Source organism: Erinaceus europaeus, chromosome 15 (assembly GCF_950295315.1).
Source record: "Erinaceus europaeus chromosome 15, mEriEur2.1, whole genome shotgun sequence".
Classification (NCBI taxonomy): Eukaryota; Metazoa; Chordata; class Mammalia; order Eulipotyphla; family Erinaceidae; genus Erinaceus; species Erinaceus europaeus.
The window spans coordinates 5,208,552-5,231,950 of record NC_080176.1 but is presented as its reverse complement, the minus strand read 5'-3'; the positions used below and the strand labels follow the sequence as shown (position 1 = coordinate 5,231,950).

The 23,399-nt window shown below is 50.6% G+C and overlaps 2 protein-coding genes and 1 pseudogene across 2 annotated transcripts in view; all 3 read left to right on the top strand.

Moving 5' to 3' along the window:
- Positions 1-7,973: 7,973 nt before the first annotated feature.
- Positions 7,974-9,123, top strand: LOC132532964 (pentraxin-4-like). Its single transcript, XM_060172276.1, has 2 exons — positions 7,974-8,208; positions 8,612-9,123. Exons 1-2 carry the CDS (start codon positions 8,062-8,064, stop codon positions 8,987-8,989), a joined length of 525 nt encoding a protein of 174 aa, XP_060028259.1. The 5' UTR covers positions 7,974-8,061; the 3' UTR covers positions 8,990-9,123.
- A 1,538-nt stretch (positions 9,124-10,661) lies between these two features.
- LOC132533196 (polyglutamine-binding protein 1-like) lies at positions 10,662-11,940 on the top strand (annotated as a pseudogene).
- A 10,234-nt stretch (positions 11,941-22,174) lies between these two features.
- FLYWCH1 (FLYWCH-type zinc finger 1) overlaps positions 22,175-23,399 on the top strand; it is a 133,833-nt gene continuing 132,608 nt past the window's right edge. Inside the window, exon 1 of the mRNA XM_060172571.1 lies at positions 22,175-22,214. The gene's annotated coding sequence lies outside the window, so the exon portion shown is untranslated. The remainder of the gene's footprint in view (positions 22,215-23,399) is intronic.

Genomic DNA, 23,399 nt, shown 5'->3' with positions numbered 1-23,399 from the left:
GTCTGGGGGTCCCGGATGTCCTGAGATGACGTCTTTGGTGGCATAGATAGTAGGCAGGTCCCAGGTTCCTTCTGGGGGCCAACTGGTAGAGAAGGCTGGCCACTCATTTTGGCAGTAAGTGATCCTCTGGCCTTGTTTTACCTCTAGACCCAAATTGTGACCTCTATGTTTAAATTTTCTAAAATGATTCAGGACCATAGTCAGAGGAGTCGAAGTAGCCTGACTCCTGACTTTGGACTCAGAGACAACACACACAAGGAAAATACAGAGACAATACACAGAGAATACAGAGACCACAATATATTCAAAGAAAATTCCAGCGGCCCAGCCGCCAACACTCTGAACCAACAGATGGGAGGACAGCCTCTCGCCGACGCTTCTCTCGCCGACCCACTCTCCCCTTCCAAATTTGCGGGGGGGATCCAACCACCTACTGCAGGATCTGGGACGTCTTCCAGGACCCTGGACCCAGAGCCACCCAGCACATCCGCCTTTGACTCCAAGGGTCTCTCGCTACAGATACCTGACCTGAAGGCTCAGTGAAGCTGGTGTTCTTTTAGTGAGATGGGGATCCCAGACGAGGCCCCATATGTTATGCCCCGAAGTTCGAGTCCTGATCTCACGCAAAGAAGACCGGAATCACATGCAATAGCAAGAGCCTTTATTATCAAGCTTCAGCTTGGGCCGCTGACAACCTTCCAAGCAAAGGGAGATTATGCGACCTCGATCACTTCTCATCCCACCTTTTCATAGTTACCACAGGGTGGGCACAGGTGGAATCCACACAGAACAAGGAATAGTTGGCTTCAGGCCAACGGCTGCTCTCAGTATTCGGGGCCTTTCTCCAACCCCACAGTTATGCAAAAAGCCTCTCATGCCTGAGGCTCTGAAGTCCCAGGTTCAATCCCCCACACCACCATAAGCCAGAGTTGAGCAATGCTCTGGTAAAAAAAATGATGCCCCAGAGGCAGAGGACCCTTCCTGGGACTCCAGTTCCTCCCACTTTGCTCCAGTGCCCTCTGCAACTTTATCCTTTATCCCCTATCATTTTTTTTTTGGAGAAAGTATGCAGGAAGTTGTATTTCTGAAAAGTCCTGTGTTCTTGGCTCCCAATCCAGTCACATTTTAGTGACCTGTGTATTTCTTCTTTAAATTTACTTTTATGGGGGCTGGGCAGTAGCGCAGTGGGTTAAGTGCACATGGCATGAATCGCAAGGACCGGCATAAGGATCTCTGTTCGAGCCTCTGGCTCCCCACCTGCAGGAGGAGTTGCTTCACAAGCAGTGAAGCAGGTCTGCAGGTGTCTATCTTTCCCTCTTTCTGTCTTCCCTTCCTCTTACGTGTTCTCTCTGTCTTATGCAACAACAATGACAGCAGCAACAACAATAATAATAACAAATGATAAACGACAAGGACAACAAAAAGGAAAAAAGTAGTCTCTAGGAGCAGTGGATTCCTAGTGCAGGCACCAAGGCCCAGCGATAACCCTGGAGGCAAATATATACATACACATATATATATATATATATATATTCTTTCTATTAGTGATTTGATAATGGTTTAAAAGGTCATAAGATTACAGGGGTGGGGGTCCAGCAGTAGCACAGTGCAAAGTGCAAGGAGAAGCTGTAAGGATCTCGATTCCAGCCCCCATCTCCCCACCTGCAGGGGAGTCCCTTCACAGGTGGTGAAGCAGGTCTGCAGGTGTCTTTCTCTCCCCCTCTCTGTCTTCCCCACCTCCCTCCATTTCTCTCTGTCCTATCCAACAACGATGACATCAATAACAATAACAATAGCTACAACAATAAAACAACTAGGGCAACAAGAGGGAAAATAAATAAATATTAAAAAAGAAAAAATATCGTATCGCACCAAAGTAAAAGACTCTGGGGTGGGTGGGTGGGGAGAATACAGGTCCAAGAAGGATGACAGAGGACCTAGTGGGGGTTGTATTGTTATATGGGAAACTGGGGAATGTTATGCATGTACAAACTATTGTATTTACTGTTGAATATAAAACATTAATTCCCCAATAGAGAAATAAAAAAATGAAAAAAATATTACAGGGCTATAGTTCTGCTCCCACCACTGCTCCCACCACTGCAACTCTGTGCCCCTCACCGCCACCATAGTATTCTGCACAAAGTATTAGCAACAGTTTGACTGCTTTCCCTGCCCCAAGTTCATGTGTTTTGGGCAGGGGTAGTATAATGGTTATGCAAAGAGACTCTCATGCCTGAGGCTCCAAAGTCCCAGGTTCAGTCCCCATCACCACCATAAGCCAGAGCTGAATCGTGCTCTGGAAAAAAAAAATCAACACAACGAGTACCACCTCAGCATGCTTCACTTCAGACTGTGTCCAGAGACTCCAGGTGTGGAATGACAACCCTTCAGCTTCATTACTCGGGTGAGACCGTTCCTTTCATAGTATTCTCTAATTCCATTCCAGGCAGTTCACTTCCTAACAAAGTCCCAAAATCTAGATAGAGACCAGGTCCGGTCCCATGAGAGAGAGCATATGTCCACACGTATCCATAAACTAGGGCAAAACATATACCTGAAAGCAAAAGTATGCAAGAGTCTGCACTGAGTACCCCCCAACACTTCATCTGCACTATTCCAGCCTGTAGGCCCATAATTGTTCATCACTTTGTTTGGCTTTGTAACTCTCTTTGTTAACTCTCTTTTCAGCCACCAGGTTCCACATGCCAGCAGGATGCCGACCAGACTTCCCTGGACAGACAACCCCACCAATGTGTCCTGGAGCTCTGCTTCCCCAGAGACCCACACTACTAGGTAAAGAGAGAGGCAGGCTGGGAGTATGGATCAACCAGTCACACCCAGGTTTAGCGGGAAGCAATTACAGAAGCCAGACCTTCCACCTTCTGCAACTGGCCATGACCTTGGGTCCATACTCCCAGAGGGATAAAGAATGGGAAAGCTATCAGGAGAGGAGATTGGATATGGAGATCTGGTGGTGGTAATTGTGTGGAGTTGTACCCCTCTTATCCTATGGCTTTGTTAATGTCTCCTTTTTTAAAATAAATAAATAAAAAATTTAAAAAGTTTATGGCCTGGGAGGTGGTGCAGTGGATAAAGTATTGGACACTCAAGGTCCTGAATCCCATCCCCAGCAGCACATGTATGAGAGTGATGCCAGGTTCTTCCTCGCTAGGGTTTCTCATTAATAAATATTTAAAAAGTTCCTGTGTTTTAATTCTTTGTGTTGTACATATGCAGAAAACTTTCTGGTAGTTGTCTTTCAGAGAAATGTAGATCCTTGGTAAGAGATGTAAAATAGAGCAATGAGAGGGAGCCTGGCATTGGCGCAGCAGGTTAAGCGCATGTGGCGGAAAGCATTCGGATCTGCATCAGGATCCCTGGTTTGAGCCCCTGGCTCCCCACCTGCAGGGGAGTCGCTTCACAGGCAGTGAAGCATGTCTGCAGATGTCTGTCTTTCTCTCCCCTCTCTGTCTTCCCCTCGTCTCTCCATTTCTCTATCCAATAACAATAATAACAACAATGATGACAAACAACAAGGACAACAAAAGGGAAAAATGAACAAATAAAGTTTATTTAAAATATATATATATAGGGAGTCAGGCAGTGGCGCAGCAGGTTAAGCACATGTGGCACAAAGCGCAAGGACTGGTGTAAGGATCCGGGTTCAAGCTCCTGGCTTCCCACCTGCAGGGGAGTCACTTCACAGGCGGTGAAGCAGGTCTGCAGGTGTCTGTCTTTCTCTCCCCCTCTCCGTCTTCCCCTCCTCTCTCCATTTCTCTCTATCCTATCCAACCGCAACGAAATCAATTACCACAACAATGTTAAACAACAAGGGCAACAAAAGGGAAAAAAAAATATATATATAGCAATGAGAGTCCTTGAACACAGAACTGAAATATACAACCTCTTGAATTTAGATACGTGCACTTTTACTTTCTTCCTTTCTCTCTCTAATTTTATTTATTTATTTAGTCTCCGGGGCTATCTCTAGGACTCGGTGCCTGCACTATGAATCCACGGCTCCTGGAGGCTATTTTTCCCCCTTTAGTTGTCCTTGTTGTTTTTACTTGTTGTTGTTGTTTTGGCTGTCGTTGTTGGAGATAAATCGATAAATCGATAGAGGAAGGGAAGACAGAGGAGGGAGAAACACCTGTAAACCAGCTTACGGCCTGTGAAGCAACCCCCCTGCAGGTGGGGAGCCAGGGGCTCGAACCAGGATCCTTCTGCCGGTCCTTATGCTTCGTGCCACAAGAGCTTAACCAGCTGTGTTACTGCCTGGCCCCCTCTTTCTAATATATATATATATATATATATATATAAATTTTTTTTCTACAGAGTTATTGCCGGGGCTCAGTGCCTGCACTATGAATCCACTGCTATCTTTCCCATTTTTGTTGCCCTGGTTGTTATTATTGTTATTGTTGTTGGATAGGACAGAAATCGAGAGAGGGAGAGAGAAAGATAGACACCTGCTTCACTGCTTGTGCAGCGACCCCTCTGCAGGTGGGCAGCAGAGGCTTGAGCCTGGGTCCTTGCACATTGTAACATGTGCGCTTAGCCAGGTAAGCCACCACTTGGTCCCGGTAAAATAAACTTAAAAAAAACTCTTTCTTTACCAGAGCACTGCTTGGTTCTGGCTGATCATGCTATTAAGATGGACCCTGAGACCTCAGAGGCTCAGGCATGACTATTGTTCATATAGCCATTGTACAGTGTCCCCAGCCCTAAGATTTATTTACTAACAGAGTAAATAAACAAGAGAGTGGAGAGGGGGAGAGAGACCAGAGCACATAAGTACTGGGGATTGAACCTGGGACTTCTGAGGCCTTAGCCTGAGCTACCTCTCTGGCCCTATCATTCTGTTTAATTTTATTGTTATTATTTTGTTATTGTTTTTTTTTAAAAGAAAATTTTATGGGGTGGCATGGTGGCACACCCGGCTGAGCACAAGGACCCAGGTCCCCAACTGCAGCGAGAAACTTTGCAAGTGGTAAAGCAGGGCTGCAGGGATCTCTCTGTCTCTCTCCTTCTCTATCACCCCTTTCCCTCTTGATTTCTGACTGTCTCTATCCAATAAACAAAGATAATAAAAAAGTAAAAGAAAGATTTGTGAGAGGTGGGGGGTGTGGAGAGAGGTGGGGGAGGGAGGGAACCAGAGCATCACTCTGGCACATGCAATGTGGGGGATCCAGCTCAGGACTCCTGATACATTATCCACTCAACAGGTCCCAGACTGTTGAAGATTTATTAACAAGAGAGCAACAGAGGGAATCAGAGCATCACTCTGGCACACACAATGCTGGGGATCAAACTCAGGACCACAGCACAGGTTTCTAAGTCCTGCTCTACCCTGCTGCCCACTTTCAAGTGGTAGCCGTCCCGCTCATGCATCTCAGGATCGAGTTCCCAGCCTTTGGCAGCCAGTCACTGCTGAGGGTGCAGGTCCCCTGTGGGGTCAGGGCACATGGTCTCAGACCAAAGGAGGCCGTGCCTCAATTGCCCGGAGTCTCAGCTGGATCCCTCTGCCAGGGTGCTTGACACTCACCATCCTCAATGGCTCAGGTTCCTCTTTTCTTCTCATTGCTTTTGGTGTGAGGGACAAGAACCATCTTTTCTCTATATATGGGACAGTAAGAGATCTGAGCAGTGTTGCACCTGGTTAAATGCACATATCACCATGCGCAAGGATCTGGGTTTAGCCCCCAACCCCAAGACCTGCAGCTGTGAAGCAGTTCTGCAGGTGTTGATGGATGCAGACTGCAGTGACTCCACGACAGGCTCCAAAAACTGCAGAAATGACATAGGCCCCAGTTTCAGAAAAACAGGTCCTGGAATTCAGGACCATTACTGGAAGTTGAACCCATGTCCCTGAGTCAACAGGAACAGAGACAGCGACCATTAAGCATTAAGAAAGGCATCTCCGGAGAGATAGAGAGAGACTGATAAACAATTCCCCACATTTCCCCCAGATCTGTAAAGAAGATAACCACAGGCTAAGCTTGTCATGTGTGCTATGTAACCCATACCCTACATGTCTCCTCGTGTGCTGGGGTTCGTGCACTTCTACTTTCTTCCTTTCTCTCTCTAACTTATTTTTTCGTTTTATTTTATTTTATTTTATTTTATTTTATTTTATTTTATTTTGCCTCCAGGGCTATCACTGGGGCTCGATGCCTGCACTATGAATTCCCCGCTCCTGGAGGCTATTTTTTCCTCCTTTAGTTGTCCTTGTTGTTTTTCCTTGTTGTTGTTGTTGTTGTTGTTGTTTTGGCTGTTGTTGTTGGATAGCTCAGAGACAAATCGATAGAGGAGGGGAAGACAGAGAAGAGGAGAGAAAGACAGACACCTGCAGACCAGCTGACAGCCTGTGAAACGACCCCCCTGCAGGTGAGGAGCCCGGGGCTCGAACCGGGATACCTAGGCTGGTCCTTGTGCTTTGTGCCACCTGCACTTAACTTGTTGAGATACAGCCCAACTCCCTTATTCATTCTTTTTTTAAAGTTAATTAATTAATTAATTTTCCCTTTTGTTGCCCTTGTTGTTTTTTATTTTGTTGTAGTTATTAGTGTAGTTGTTATTGATGTTGTCATTGTTAGATAGGACAGAGAGAAATGGAGAGAAGAGGGGAAGACAGAGGGGGAGAGTTTTTTGATTTTTTTTTTTCCCAGAACCCTGATCAGCTCTGGCTTAAGGTGATGTGGGGGACTGAAGCTGAAACTTTAGAGTCTCAGGCAGGAGAGTCTCTTTGCATAACCATAATGACATATACCCCCTTTTATTTTACTTCGTTTTTTAATAGAAGTAGAGAGGATGAGAGACCACAGCGCTAAAGCTTCTTTCAATGGGGTGGGAGCCGGCCTTGAACCTGTGTCTTGCACATGGCAGAGCAGCAGAATACCCAAGTCATCAATCTGGCTGGCCTGGTGCTATGGTTCTTCTCTCTGTCTCTGTCTCGAACTGAAAAAGCCATTCCAGAGCAGTGTAGTCCTGGAGATGACAAAATATAAATAACAATAATAATAATAAATAAAGACATAGTAAATTTGGGGACTTCTAGATAGACATCACCCTAAATGAACTGCAAGAGCCCAAACCTCATGGCTGATGGCTGATGTCTGCACAGAGAAACAGAGGAGGAACAGTCTAGCCACTCCTAGGACACTGTTTTCTTCTTTTCTGTTCTTTAAAAAATACCGATTTATTTATTCCTTTTGTTGCCCTTGTTATTTTTATTGTTGTACTTACTATTGTTGTTATAGGTGTTGTGATTGTTGGATAGGACAGAGAGAAATGGAGAGAGGAGGGGAAGACAGAGAGGGGGAGTGAAAGATAGACACCTGCAGCCCTGCTTCACCGCCTATGAAGTGACTCCCCTGCAGGTGGGGAATAAACTCTTTTTCAAAAGAAAGTTGGGAGTGAGAGTGGGGGGATCATCAGCTTGTGTAGGGGGAGGAAAGAGCCTTATTTCTTATTTGAGGTGATGGGAACTAGTGGGACCACGCCAGGCTCAGGCTATTGTGTTCCAACGCTAGCCAGGCCCTCGATCCAAATGGAGTTGCACTCACAAAGGACAAGGTGGGGAGTGAGCCTCTCTTTAGGGGACACCCTTCAATTCCATCTGCACACCCCAGAAGAAGTGAAGATGGCTCCCTCCATGTGCCACACTTCCTTTCAGGGTGAATCAGGTTTCCCTGTGTGCAGACAGGAGCTGGGTTCCAGGGGTGAACTGGCTTCTTCCAGTGCCCTGCGTGGTGGTGACATGTGCCTGAGGCTCCTGGAAGAGCTTCCACTACCCTGATCAGGTCACCCAGATTGAACCCTGATGGGTTTCCAGAGACGCTGCCTTGCTTCAGCTAGTCTCCTGAGGAATCTGTGACTCTGTAGAGCCCGGGGGCTTGAAGGGATAATGCAGAGCCTGGGGGCTCCAGGCCCAGCCTTCTTTAAGGACTCCCAGCCTGACAGCCACAGAAGCGAGGCTGCCTCTGCACGGGAAGACAGGACCAGGGAGAGTTCCAGAAGGAGTATCACCTAGCCTACTCCCACTTCACTGCTGCTAGGATGAGCTGCCAGGCCAGGCTGTGGGCCTCGCTCTTGGTCGCCGTGGTCCTGTGTCTTCATGGGGCCCTGTCGCAGGAAGCCAAGCCTGCTGGGACCCAGAAGCCCTTCGTGGAGGGCCTGCGCAGACTTGAGGAGAAAGTGCTGAAGGTCAGTCCCTCAGTGGGCAAGTGAGGGTCTGGCGGCAGATTCCGTGGAGGCACCACTGGGCATGGATGTGGGCAGCGCTTGAGCACCTGGACTTAGGCTGGGTGGCTTGGAGACTGGAGGGGCTGTGGGAAGGTGGGGTGTTTGGGGCTGGAGCTGGAACTCCTGTGTGGGTCATGATGATTTCCCCAGGACCCTGCTGCATGAGGCCTAAGGGGTGCCCCACAAGAGGAGCCCAGCTGTGTGTCTACAGTCCAGGGACAGCTGGGCCTCAGTGTGGGGAGGACAGCCAGTAGCCTGGGGTGCTGATGACTGTGTGAGCTTGGTGCCCTCTCACGGGATCAGGTCAGCTGGGTGGTGGCAGGTTCCTACCTACTGTGACCCTGTGTCCTCCCCACCCCCACAGTTCCGCAGACTGCAGGAGTCCGCCATCTCCCGCCTGCAAAATGTCAGCCGCCTCCGAAACCAGTCCTCCAGCCCCGACCCTCGTCTCCACAGCCTGATCCAGGAGGGCCAGGCCCTGGTTCATGCTCTCAGCCAGTCGCAGACCACCCTGCACAGCCTCCTGGAGTCCCACCAGAGTCGGCAGGGAGCCCAGGAGCCCCAGAAGGCCACTGTCTCCACTCTGGCCCTGGAGGTGCGGGCCCTGCTCGACACACTTTGGGGCCTGACGCGCCTGGCCCACAGCCTGGAGGCCAGGGTGAATGCACTCCAGGGCCAGCACCAGGGGCCAGGCCCTTGCATTCCAGGCCTGGGGACTGCCCCGACCCCCCACTCAGCCTAGGCTGCCAAGCCCTGGGGAAACCCAACCCAAGCCCCCTGGAAATCCAGGCCAGAGGTGGGGGGTCAGGAGCTTCCTACAGATAAAGAGATGAGCCCCCACTTCCAGTCCTGGTCTTTCTTCTTAAGAGTCATGGGAAGCAGCAAGGTTGGGAGATTCAGGCCCTTCCTGCCCGTGTCCAATGGAGCCCCTGGTCTTCCTGGGACCCTCTCCCACCTGCACAAAGAGGGGACGTGCCTGGGGGGCAGACGTGCCTGTGTGATTCCAGTCATGCCCCTCACTTCCTCTGTGATGCTCCTCCTTTCATCTGTGGACACCAAGAAAACCAATAAAGCCGACTTCTATTCATGCCAAGTTGTGTGACAGTGAATTCCTGGGCCTGGTCAGCATGGGCTAGTTCCATGAAGCTGGGTGGGGGACGGTGGAGCAGACAGGTTCTAAGAGCTTCCTCGGAGCCCTGCACGGAGGCCTCTGCACAGCTGCTCTGTGGATGGGTGTGGGGAGACCTGCCAGTCCCTGTCTCGGGTCTCTTGGCAGCCCCCAGGCCTACAGAGCTGTCTGGGGCTCCCGAGCACTGGCCCTGGCTGAGTCACGGTCACTGAGGGTGTTATGGAGCTGGAAAGCCCGGTCCTCTTGAGGCCCCTGAGTCAACAAGTGGCTCCCAGCAGCCCCTGCTGTCCTGAGCCACCCACCTTCCACCTGCCTCAGCAATCAGGGTCCTCCACATTCTCTGGGAGCTTTGATGCACTGCTGAGGAGAGAGGGCCCACATCCTCCTCCCAGGAAGGTCGGAAGCTGACTGGAGGCATTTCTGCAGGAACTGGTGGTTCGCAGTGCACAACCACTGCAGGGCAGGCAGGGAGGCTCATGTCATGGGGCCACACACCCTCCATGATTGTTCATGGGGGCTCGTGGGGAGGGGGCATTGGGGTGGCAGGACAATGGAGTCAGTCAGGGCTGGGGGCTCAGGGCTAGGGAGTTGAAGGACACCCAATTGCCACCCAGGGATGAGGGGCTGTTTGCTGTGGGAGCTAAAGATTGACAAGGATGGGCAGTCAGCCTGGCCAGAACCCTGAGTTCACAGCCTGGTCTCTCTGCTGGGCCTCTCTGGGACTGACCTGGCCAGAGAGAAGGCCCAGCCTCCCCAGCACAGTCTGCTGTCCGCACAGGGGCACCCCTGAGGGAGCTGCCAGCACCCTGTCTCCAAGTCCTCCCTCCACAGTGGCCCCATCACTCTCAGCACAGGGCAGAGCCAGGTCACACTCACAAGAATGCTCCGGAATCCTAGGCTCCATCTCTAAGCCCAGCCGCTGGCTCGCGCGCTGGAGTGTACACCTCACCACGCAGGAGGATTCGGCTGTGAGCTCCTGGCCAGCACACGGGGGCACCACACAATGGGGCAGCTTCATAAGCAGTGCTGCCGGACATCTCTTCTGTCTCTCTCGCTGTGGCAAAACAATGTCTGCCAGGAGTGCTAGAGGTAGAGTCACACACCCTCAGTCACTCTCAGGTGGAAATAAAGGAAATTTTATATTTAAAATTTATTTCGGTGAGAGGAGACCGTGCTCAGGGCTTTTCAGTTTGAGATGGCATCGTGGTGGGTATCAGAGCAGCACCGAGCTGGGGACAACCGGGTGACAGCCTTCTGCTTCCTTCCCGGCTTGATCAGTCCTTTAGCTATCGATTATGCCACTGCCCGTGGCGCTGCAGACCCGCCTGGCCAAAAGAGGCATCCTCAAACATCTGGCACCTGAACCAGAGTAGGAGATCATAGTGAAGACTATGATGATGACCCTGTGGATTACGAGACCACCCGGCTGGAGGGCCTGCCACCAAGCTGGTACGAGGTGTTTGACCCATCTTACGGTCTCCCCTATTACTGGAATGTGGACACAGACCACATGTCCTGGCTCTCACCACACAACCCCAACTCTGTTGTGACTAAATCTGCCAAGAAGCTCAGGAGCAGGGAGTCCGGCGGTAGCACAGCGGGTTAAGCGCACATGGCGCAAAGCGCAAGGACCGGCATAAGGATCCTGGTTCGAGCCCCCGGCTCCCCACCTGCAAGGGAGTCGCTTCACAGGCAGTGAAGCAGGTCTGCAGGTATCTATCTTTCTCTCCCCTCTCTGTCTTCCCCTCCTCTCTCCATTTCTCTGTCCTATCCAATAACGACAACATCAACAACAACTACAACAATAAAACAACAAGGGAAACAGAAAAGGAATAAATTAAATAAATATTTTTTAAAAAACATTTTATTTATTCATTAATGAGAAAGATAGGAGGAGAGAGAGAAAGCACCAGACATCACTCTGGTACATGTGCTGCCGGGAATCAAACTCAGGACCTCATGCTTGAGAGTCCAATGCTCTATCCACTGCGCCACCTCCCGGACCACATAAATAAATATTTTTTAAAAAACTTAAAAAAAAAAGAATCTCAGGAGCAGTAACACAGATGCTGAGGAGACGTTGGACAGGAGCCACGAGATTCAGAGAAGAGCCCTGACAAGTCAGAGAGAAGCCATGAGAAGTCAGATCGGAGCCATGAGCAATCAGAGCGAGACAGAGAGCGTAGCTATGACAAAGTGGAGAGAGAGAGGGAACAGGAGCGGGATCGGGACTAGGACTGAGGCTATGACAAGGCTGACCCAGAGGACAGCTAGGAAAGGCGCCACAACTGCCGGGAGGAAGAGCTAGCTCCCTACCCCAAAAGCAAGAAGGCAAGCCAGAAGGATGAGGAGCTAGACCCCATGGACCTCAGCTCATACTCAGATGCACCCCGGGGCACATGGTCAACAGGACTCCCCAAGAGGAATGAGGCCAAGACTGGGGCGGACACACCACGGCCGCCGGACCCCTGTTCCAGCAGCGGCCTTACCTGTCCCCTGGGGCTGGGTTCCGTGCCAACACTGAGGCCTCGAGGACCTGCAGCAGGACTGACCCTCTAGCATAGTTTCCACACACACATTGTCACCCAGCAGTTTTGAATAATAAAATCTTGGTCAGTGGAAAAAAAAATTATTTCAGGGGTCAGGTGGTAGCACAGCAGGTTAAGCACACGTGGTACAAAACATAAGGATTGGCGTAAGGATCCCGGTTCGAGCCTCTGGTTCACCACCTGCAGGGGAGTCCCTTCACAGGCGGTGAAGCAGGTCTGCAGGTGTCTGTCTTTCTCTCCCCTTCTCTGTCTTCCCCTCCTCTCTCTACTTCTCTCTGTCCTATCCAACAACAACGACATCAACAACAACAATAACCACAACAACAAAACAACAAGGGCAACAAGAGGGAAAATAAACAAATATTAAAAAAGAAAAAATATTACAGGTCTATAGTGTTGCTCCCACCACTGTAGCTTTCTGCCCCTCACCGCCACCATAGTATTCTGCACAAAGTCTTAGCAACAGTTTGACTGCTTTCCCTGCCCCAAGTTCATGTGTTTTGGGCAGGGGTAGGATAATGGTTATGCAAAGAGACTCTCATGCCTGACGCTCCAAAGTCCCAGGTTCAGTCCCCATCACCACCATAAGCCAGAGGTGAATCGTGCTCTGGAAAAAAAAAAAATCAACACAACGAGTACCACCTCAGCATGCTTCACTTCAGACTGTGTCCAGAGACTCCAGGTGTGGAATGACAACCCTTCAGCTTCATTACTCGGGTGAGACCGTTCCTTTCATAGTATTCTCTAATTCCATTCCAGGCAGTTCACTTCCTAACAAAGTCCCAAAATCTAGATAGAGACCAGGTCCGGTCCCATGAGAGAGAGCATATGTCCACACGTATCCATAAACTAGGGCAAAACATATACCTGAAAGCAAAAGTATGCAAGAGTCTGCACTGAGTACCCCCCAACACTTCATCTGCACTATTCCAGCCTGTAGGCCCATAATTGTTAAACACTTTGTTTGGCTTTGTAACTTTCTTTGTTAACTCTCTTTTCAGCTACCAGGTTCCACATGCCAGCAGGATGGCGACCAAACTTCCCTGGACAGACAACCAATGTGTCCTGGAGCTCTGCTTCTCCAGAGACCCACACTACTAGGGAAAGAGAGAGGCAGGCTGGGAGTATGGATTGACCAGTCAACACCCAGGTTCAGTGGGGAAGCAATTACAGAAGCCTGACCTTCCACCTTCTGCAACCCACAATAACCTTGGGTCTTTATCCCAGAGGGATAAAGAATGGGAAAGCTAACAGGGGAGGGGATGGGATATGGAGAACTGGTGGTGGGAATTGTGTGGAGTTGTACCCCTCTTATCCTACGATTTTGTTAATGTCTCCTTTTTAAAATAAATAAATAAAGTTTTAAAAAAAGTTTATGGCCTGTCAGGTGGTGCAGTGGATAAAGTATTGGACTCTCAAGCATGAGGTCCTGAATTCCATCCGCAGCAGCATATGTACAAGAGTGATGCCTGGTTCTTTGTCTCTACGCTTTCTCATTAAGAAATATTAAAAGTTCATGTGTTTCAATGCTTTGTGTTGTACATATGCGGAAAACTATCTGGTTGTTGTCTTTCAGACAACATAATGTAGATCCTTGGTAAGAGATGTAAAATAGAGCAATGAGAGGGAGCCCGGCATTGGCGCAGCAGGTTAAGCGCACGTGGCGGAAAGCATTCGGATCTGCATCAGGATCCCCATTTGAGCCCCTGGCTCCCCACCTGCAGGGGAGTCGCTTCACAGGCAGTGAAGCAGGTCTGCAGATGTCTGTCTTTCTCTCCCCTCTCTATCTTCCCCTCGTCTCTCCATTTCTCTATCCAATAACAATATTAACAACAATGATGATAAACATCAAGGGCCACAAAAGGGAAAAATGAACAAATAAAGTTTATTTAAAATATATAGTCAGGCAGTGGCGCAGCAGGTTAAGCACATGTGGCACAAAGCGCAAGGGCTGGTGTAAGGATCCGGGTTCAAGCCCCTGGCTCCCCACCTGCAGGGGAGTCGCTTCACAGGCGGTGAAGCAGGTCTGCAGGTGCCTGTCTTTCTCTCCCCCTCTCCGTCTTCCCCTCCTCTCTCCATTTCTCTCTATCCTATCCAACCGCAACGAAATCAATTACCACAACAATGTTAAACAACAAGGGCAACAAAAGGGAAAAAAATATATATATATATAGCAATGAGAGTCCTTGAACACAGAACTGAAATATACAACCTCTTGAATTTAGATACGTGCACTTTTACTTTCTTCCTTTCTCTCTCTAATTTTATTTATTTATTTAGTCTCCGGGGCTATCTCTAGGACTCGGTGCCTGCACTATGAATCCACGGCTCCTGGAGGCTATTTTTCCCCCTTTAGTTGTCCTTGTTGTTTTTACTTGTTGTTGTTGTTTTGGCTGTCGTTGTTGGAGATAAATCGATAAATCGATAGAGGAAGGGAAGACAGAGGAGGGAGAAACACCTGTAAACCAGCTTACGGCCTGTGAAGCAACCCCCCTGCAGGTGGGGAGCCAGGGGCTCGAACCAGGATCCTTCTGCCGGTCCTTATGCTTCGTGCCACAAGAGCTTAACCAGCTGTGTTACTGCCTGGCCCCCTCTTTCTAATATATATATATATATATATATATATAAATTTTTTTTCTACAGAGTTATTGCCGGGGCTCAGTGCCTGCACTATGAATCCACTGCTATCTTTCCCATTTTTGTTGCCCTGGTTGTTATTATTGTTATTGTTGTTGGATAGGACAGAAATCGAGAGAGGGAGAGAGAAAGATAGACACCTGCTTCACTGCTTGTGCAGCGACCCCTCTGCAGGTGGGCAGCAGAGGCTTGAGCCTGGGTCCTTGCACATTGTAACATGTGCGCTTAGCCAGGTAAGCCACCACTTGGTCCCGGTAAAATAAACTTAAAAAAAACTCTTTCTTTACCAGAGCACTGCTTGGTTCTGGCTGATCATGCTATTAAGATGGACCCTGAGACCTCAGAGGCTCAGGCATGACTATTGTTCATATAGCCATTGTACAGTGTCCCCAGCCCTAAGATTTATTTACTAACAGAGTAAATAAACAAGAGAGTGGAGAGGGGGAGAGAGACCAGAGCACATAAGTACTGGGGATTGAACCTGGGACTTCTGAGGCCTTAGCCTGAGCTACCTCTCTGGCCCTATCATTCTGTTTAATTTTATTGTTATTATTTTGTTATTGTTTTTTTTTAAAAGAAAATTTTATGGGGTGGCATGGTGGCACACCCGGCTGAGCACAAGGACCCAGGTCCCCAACTGCAGCGAGAAACTTTGCAAGTGGTAAAGCAGGGCTGCAGGGATCTCTCTGTCTCTCTCCTTCTCTATCACCCCTTTCCCTCTTGATTTCTGACTGTCTCTATCCAATAAACAAAGATAATAAAAAAGTAAAAGAAAGATTTGTGAGAGGTGGGGGGTGTGGAGAGAGGTGGGGGAGGGAGGGAACCAGAGCATCACTCTGGCACATGCAATGTGGGGGATCCAGCTCAGGACTCCTGATACATTATCCACTCAACAGGTCCCAGACTGTTGAAGATTTATTAACAAGAGAGCAACAGAGGGAATCAGAGCATCACTCTGGCACACACAATGCTGGGGATCAAACTCAGGACCACAGCACAGGTTTCTAAGTCCTGCTCTACCCTGCTGCCCACTTTCAAGTGGTAGCCGTCCCGCTCATGCATCTCAGGATCGAGTTCCCAGCCTTTGGCAGCCAGTCACTGCTGAGGGTGCAGGTCCCCTGTGGGGTCAGGGCACATGGTCTCAGACCAAAGGAGGCCGTGCCTCAATTGCCCGGAGTCTCAGCTGGATCCCTCTGCCAGGGTGCTTGACACTCACCATCCTCAATGGCTCAGGTTCCTCTTTTCTTCTCATTGCTTTTGGTGTGAGGGACAAGAACCATCTTTTCTCTATATATGGGACAGTAAGAGATCTGAGCAGTGTTGCACCTGGTTAAATGCACATATCACCATGCGCAAGGATCTGGGTTTAGCCCCCAACCCCAAGACCTGCAGCTGTGAAGCAGTTCTGCAGGTGTTGATGGATGCAGACTGCAGTGACTCCACGACAGGCTCCAAAAACTGCAGAAATGACATAGGCCCCAGTTTCAGAAAAACAGGTCCTGGAATTCAGGACCATTACTGGAAGTTGAACCCATGTCCCTGAGTCAACAGGAACAGAGACAGCGACCATTAAGCATTAAGAAAGGCATCTCCGGAGAGATAGAGAGAGACTGATAAACAATTCCCCACATTTCCCCCAGATCTGTAAAGAAGATAACCACAGGCTAAGCTTGTCATGTGTGCTATGTAACCCATACCCTACATGTCTCCTCGTGTGCTGGGGTTCGTGCACTTCTACTTTCTTCCTTTCTCTCTCTAACTTATTTTTTCGTTTTATTTTATTTTATTTTATTTTATTTTATTTTATTTTATTTTGCCTCCAGGGCTATCACTGGGGCTCGATGCCTGCACTATGAATTCCCCGCTCCTGGAGGCTATTTTTTCCTCCTTTAGTTGTCCTTGTTGTTTTTCCTTGTTGTTGTTGTTGTTGTTTTGGCTGTTGTTGTTGGATAGCTCAGAGACAAATCGATAGAGGAGGGGAAGACAGAGAAGAGGAGAGAAAGACAGACACCTGCAGACCAGCTGACAGCCTGTGAAACGACCCCCCTGCAGGTGAGGAGCCCGGGGCTCGAACCGGGATACCTAGGCTGGTCCTTGTGCTTTGTGCCACCTGCACTTAACTTGTTGAGATACAGCCCAACTCCCTTATTCATTCTTTTTTTAAAGTTAATTAATTAATTAATTTTCCCTTTTGTTGCCCTTGTTGTTTTTTATTTTGTTGTAGTTATTAGTGTAGTTGTTATTGATGTTGTCATTGTTAGATAGGACAGAGAGAAATGGAGAGAAGAGGGGAAGACAGAGGGGGAGAGTTTTTTGATTTTTTTTTTCCCAGAACCCTGATCAGCTCTGGCTTAAGGTGATGTGGGGGACTGAAGCTGAAACTTTAGAGTCTCAGGCAGGAGAGTCTCTTTGCATAACCATAATGACATATACCCCCTTTTATTTTACTTCATTTTTTAATAGAAGTAGAGAGGATGAGAGACCACAGCGCTAAAGCTTCTTTCAATGGGGTGGGAGCCGGCCTTGAACCTGTGTCTTGCACATGGCAGAGCAGCAGAATACCCAAGTCATCAATCTGGCTGGCCTGGTGCTATGGTTCTTCTCTCTGTCTCTGTCTCGAACTGAAAAAGCCATTCCAGAGCAGTGTAGTCCTGGAGATGACAAAATATAAATAACAATAATAATAATAAATAAAGACATAGTAAATTTGGGGACTTCTAGATAAACATCACCCTAAATGAACTGCAAGAGCCCAAACCTCATGGCTGATGGCTGATGTCTGCACAGAGACACAGAGGAGGAACAGTCTAGCCACTCCTAGGACACTGTTTTCTTCTTTTCTGTTCTTTAAAAAATACCGATTTATTTATTCCTTTTGTTGCCCTTGTTATTTTTATTGTTGTACTTACTATTGTTGTTATAGGTGTTGTGATTGTTGGATAGGACAGAGAGAAATGGAGAGAGGAGGGGAAGACAGAGAGGGGGAGTGAAAGACAGACACCTGCAGCCCTGCTTCACCGCCTATGAAGCGGCTCCCCTGCAGGTGGGGAATAAACTCTTTTTCAAAAGAAAGTTGGGAGTGAGAGTGGGGGGATCATCAGCTTGTGTAAGGGGAGGAAAGAGCCTTATTTCTTATTTGAGGTGATGGGAACTAGTGGGACCAAGCCAGGCTCAGGCTATTGTGTTCCAACGCTAGCCAGGCCCTCGATCCAAATGGAGTTGCACTCACAAAGGACAAGGTGGGGAGTGAGCCTCTCTTTAGGGGACACCCTTCAATTCCATCTGCACACCCCAGAAGAAGTGAAGATGGCTCCCTCCTTGTGCCACACCTCCTTTCAGGGTGAATCAGGTTTCCCTGTGTGCAGACAGGAGCTGGGTTCCAGGGGTGAACTGGCTTCTACCAGTGCCCTGCTTGGTGGTGACATGTGCCTGAGGCTCCTGGAAGAGCTTCCACTACCCTGATCAGGTCACCCAGATTGAACCCTGATGGGTTTCCAGAGACGCTGCCTTGCTTCAGCTAGTCTCCTGAGGAATCTGTGACTCTGTAGAGCCCGGGGGCTTGAAGGGATAATGCAGAGCCTGGGGGCTCCAGGCCCAGCCTTCTTTAAGGACTCCCAGCCTGACAGCCACAGAAGCGAGGCTGCCTCTGCACGGGAAGACAGGACCAGGGAGAGTTCCAGAAGGAGTATCACCTAGCCGACTCCCACTTCACTGCTGCTAGGATGAACTGCCAGGCCAGGCTGTGGGCCTCGCTCTTGGTCGCCGTGGTCCTGTGTCTTCATGGGGCCCTGTCGCAGGAAGCCAAGCCTGCTGGGACCCAGAAGCCCTTCGTGGAGGGCCTGCGCAGACTTGAGGAGAAAGTGCTGAAGGTCAGTCCCTCAGTGGGCAAGTGAGGGTCTGGCGGCAGATTCCGTGGAGGCACCACTGGGCATGGATGTGGGCAGCGCTTGAGCACCTGGACTTAGGCTGGGTGGCTTGGAGACTGGAGGGGCTGTGGGAAGGTGGGGTGTTTGGGGCTGGAGCTGGAACTCCTGTGTGGGTCATGATGATTTCCCCAGGACCCTGCTGCATGAGGCCTAAGGGGTGCCCCACAAGAGGAGCCCAGCTGTGTGTCTACAGTCCAGGGACAGCTGGGCCTCAGTGTGGGGAGGACAGCCAGTAGCCTGGGGTGCTGGTGACTGTGTGAGCTTGGTGCCCTCTCACGGGATCAGGTCAGCTGGGTGGTGGCAGGTTCCTACCTACTGTGACCCTGTGTCCTCCCCACCCCCACAGTTCCGCAGACTGCAGGAGTCCGCCATCTCCCACCTGCAAAATGTCAGCCGCCTCCGAAACCAGTCCTCCAGCCCCGACCCTCGTCTCCACAGCCTGATCCAGGAGGGCCAGGCCCTGGTTCATGCTCTCAGCCAGTCGCAGACCACCCTGCACAGCCTCCTGGAGTCCCACCAGAGTCGGCAGGGAGCCCAGGAGCCCCAGAAGGCCACTGTCTCCACTCTGGCCCTGGAGGTGCGGGCCCTGCTCGACACACTTTGGGGCCTGACGCGCCTGGCCCACAGCCTGGAGGCCAGGGTGAATGCACTCCAGGGCCAGCACCAGGGGCCAGGCCCTTGCATTCCAGGCCTGGGGACTGCCCCGACCCCCCACTCAGCCTAGGCTGCCAAGCCCTGGGGAAACCCAACCCAAGCCCCCTGGAAATCCAGGCCAGAGGTGGGGGGTCAGGAGCTTCCTACAGATAAAGAGATGAGCCCCCACTTCCAGTCCTGGTCTTTCTTCTTAAGAGTCATGGGAAGCAGCAAGGTTGGGGGATTCAGGCCCTTCCTGCCCGTGTCCAATGGAGCCCCTGGTCTTCCTGGGACCCTCTCCCACCTGCACAAAGAGGGGACGTGCCTGGGGGGCAGACGTGCCTGTGTGATTCCAGTCATGCCCCTCACTTCCTCTGTGATGCTCCTCCTTTCATCTGTGGACACCAAGAAAACCAATAAAGCCGACTTCTATTCATGCCAAGTTGTGTGATAGTGAATTCCTGGGCCAGGTCAGCATGGACTAGTTCCATGAAGCTGGGTTTGGGACGGTGGAGCAGACAGGTGCTAAGAGCTTCCTCGGAGCCCTGCACGGAGGCCTCTGCACAGCTGCTCTGTGGATGGGTGTGGGGAGACCTGCCAGTCCCTGTCTCGGGTCTCTTGGCAGCCCCCAGGCCTACAGAGCTGTCTGGGGCTCCCGAGTACCGGCCCTGGCTGAGTCACAGTCACTGAGGGAGTTCTGGAGCTGGAAAGCCCGGTCCTCTTGAGGCCCCTGAGTCAACAAGTGGCTCCCAGCAGGCCCTGCTGTCCTGAGCCACCCACCTTCCACCTGCCTCAGCAATCAGGGTCCTCCACATTCTCTGGGAGATTTGATGCACTGCTGAGGAGAGAGTGGCCACATCCTCCTCCCAGGAAGGTCGGAAGCTGACTGGAGGCATTTCTGCAGGAACTGGTGGTTCGCAGTGCACAACCACTGCAGGGCAGGCAGGGAGGCTCATGTCATGGGGCCACACACCCTCCATGAGTGTCCATGGGGGCTCAAGGGGAGGGGGCATTGGGGTGGCAGGACAATGGAGTCAGTCAGGGCTGGGGGCTCAGGGCTAGGGAGTTGAAGGACACCCAATTGCCACCCAGGGATGAGGGCTGTTTGCTGTGGGAGCTAAAGATTGACAAGGATGGGCAGTCAGCCTGGCCAGAACCCTGAGTTCACAGCCTGGTCTCTCTGCTGGGCCTCTCTGGAACTGACCTGGCCAGAGAGGAGGCCCAGCCCAGCTGCCAACACTCTAAACCAACAAATGGGAGGACGGCCTCTTGCTGCCGCTTCCCTACAGATGGGAGGGCAGTCTCTCGCTGCTTCGTGGGTGCGACCCACTCTCCCCTTCCAAATTTGCGAGGGGATCCGATCCCCTACAGCAGGGCCTGAGACGTCTCCCAGGACTCTGGACCCGGAGTCGCCCAGCGCGTCTGCCTTCAACTCCAACGGTCTCTCGCTACAGATACCTGAAGTTCGACTGGTCCTGAAGGCTAGTGAAGCTGGCGTCCTTTTAGTGAGATGGGGATCCCGGGTGAGGCCCCACATGTTATGCCCAGAAGTTCGAGTCCCGATCTCACGCAAAGAAGACCAGAATCACATGCAAGAGCCTTTTATCAAGCTTAAGCTTGGGCCACCGACACCCTTCCAAGCAAAGGGAGAGTCTGCCTACTAGCTACCTACAAAATGGAAGACCCCCCAACTCTTCACCTGCACTATTCCAGACTTTAGGTCCATGATTGTTCAACAACTTGTTTGGCTTTATATATTAACTCTCTTTCCAGCCACCATGTTCCAGATGCTACCCTGATGCCAACCAGACTTCCCTGGACAGATGACCCCACCAATGTGTCCTAGAGCTCATTTCCCCAGAGCCCTTCCCCACTAGGGAAAGAGAGAGGCAGGCTGGGAGTATGGATGAACATGTCAACATCCATGTTCAGCGGGGAAGCAATTACAGAAGCCAGACCTTCCACCATCTGCACCCCACAATGACCCTGGGTCCATGCTCCCATACTTTCCTATTAAAGAACAGGAAAGCTGGCAGTCTGGCATTAGAGCAGCGGGCTAAGCGCAGATGGCACAAAGCACAAGGACCGGCATAAGGATCCCGGTTTGAGCTCCTGGCTCCCCACCTGCAGGGGTTTGCTTCACAGGCGGTGAAGCAGATCTGCAGGTGTCTATCTCTCCCCCTCTCTGTCTCTCCATTCTTTCTCCATTTTAAAAATTTATTTATTTTCCCTTTTGTTGCCCTTGTTGTCTTTTTATTGTTGTTGTAGTTATTATTGTTGTTGTTGTTGATATCATTATTGTTAGGTAGGACAGAGAGAAATGGAGAGAGGAGGGGAAGACAGAGGGGGGAGAGAAAGACAGACACCTGCAGACCTGCTTCACCACCTGTGATGCGACTCCCCTGCAGGTGGGGAGCCGGGGGCTCGAACCGGGAACCTTGTGCTGGTCTTTGTGCTTCATGTCATGTGCCCTTTGCACCATGTGTGCTTAACCCGCTGCGCTACAGCCTCACTCCTTTCTTTCTTCATTTCTCTCTGTCCTATGCAACAACAACGATGTCAATAACAAGAATAATAACAACAACAATTACAACAACAATAATAACTACAACAATAAAACAACAAGGGCAACAAAAGGGAATAAATAAATATTAAAAAAAAAAAAAACAGATCCAAGAAGGATGACAGAGGACCTAGTGGGGGTTGTATTGTTATATGGGAAACTGGGGAATGTTATGCATGTACAAACTATTGTATTTACTGTTGAATGTAAAATATTAATTCCCCAATAAAGAAATTAAAAAAAAGAGTAGAAAAGCTATCAAGGGAGGGATGGGACACGGAGTTCTGGTGGGAACTGTGTGGAGTTGTACCCTTCTTATCCTACGGTTTTGTCAGTGTTTCCTTTTTTAAAAAAATATTTACTTAATTTATTCCCTTTTTGTTGCCCTTGTTGTTTTATTGTTGTTGTTGTTGCTGTTGTTGTTGGATAGGACAGAGAAAAATGGAGAGAGGAGGGGAAGACAGAGAGGGGGAGAGAAAGACAGACACCCGCAGACCTGCTTCACTGCCTGTGAAGCGACTCCCCTGCAGGTGGAGAGCCGGGTGGGGAACCAGGATCCTTGTGCTGGTCTTTGTGCTTTAAGTCATATGCACTTTACCTGCTGTGCCACTGCTCAGCTCCCTTATTTATTGTTTTCTAAGGAGAGAGAGACAGACAGACAGACAGAGTGCCACTCCAGCTAAGTATAGTTGTGGGGCTCAAACCCAGGTCCTCAGGCTTGCAAAGAGTTCGTTTTATCTGTGTAGTTGCCCCGGTTTCTCTGTTCATGGTGGCCGGCTGTCAGCTCTCTCCACACACCTCCTCCAATCACGTGCTCCTTCCCAGGAGGCCCTGACCCCCTCCCTCCAGGGCCTCCCTAAGTCTGCAGACCCTGAATTGCAAGGTTTGGTCCCAAATAAACAGCTTTGTCTCCCCCTGGCCTCCCCCCAGTCTCCTGGCTTAGAGAGATGCTTGCAGTCTCTGCAGGGGAACCCAGCACATGCCCCGCACCCTGAACCCCAGACCAGCCCTGGTGGCTTTGTCCAGACTCCAAGACACAGCTCAGCAGGAAGCATCGGGCGCGGGGACAAGACGCCCACTCTCAGCACACAGTCCCCTGCGTTCCCAGAGAGCCGCCTGGGTGGGCGTCCAGTCCCGAGGGGGACCCCAACCTGGAACCAAGTCACAGAGCCGTGAGTAACCAGAGGGGGCAGGTTTCAGTCCAGACCGGTGGCTTCTGTGCCCACAGGCAGCATCATGACTGAGTCACAGCACAGGGCACCCAGCTGGTGTCACTGCCGGGCCCAGGGCAGGCCACCCCAAGGTGTGGTGCAGCAGCCTCCTCACTCTCTCACTCACTCATTCACTCCCTCACACATCCACTCATTCATTCATTTCTGCAGAACCTGGGCCTTGCCTGACTTTACCACTCAGCTTTTGTTTCTCATTCAGCCAGGGAGCTAGAGAACAAGGGACACAGAGAGACGTCACAGCACTGGAAGTTCTCCCACAGGCTGCCCGGGCCCTTGCCCGCTGGTGAGCTCTCTCCAGCCCTATCGACGGTCTGGAATCTGAGGACTGGCTGGCAGAAGCGGCCGCCTTGTCCTGGCCGAAGGTCCTCTTCCCTGAGTGAGGGGCTTGTCTCAGAGATGCACCGCTCTGGGAGGTGGCTCTGCAGAGACGACAGACACCTTCTCATCAGAGACAGAATCAGGGCAGCAAGCCTGCCCAGGCTC

Coding starts and splice junctions, on each gene's coding strand:
- LOC132532964 (XM_060172276.1), top strand. CDS start 8,062: ATGAGCTGCCAGGCCAGGCTGTGGGCCTCGCTCTTGGTCGCCGTGGTC. Junction 8,209..8,611: donor TTGAGGAGAAAGTGCTGAAG/GTCAGTCCCTCA, acceptor CCACCCCCACAG/TTCCGCAGACTGCAGGAGTC.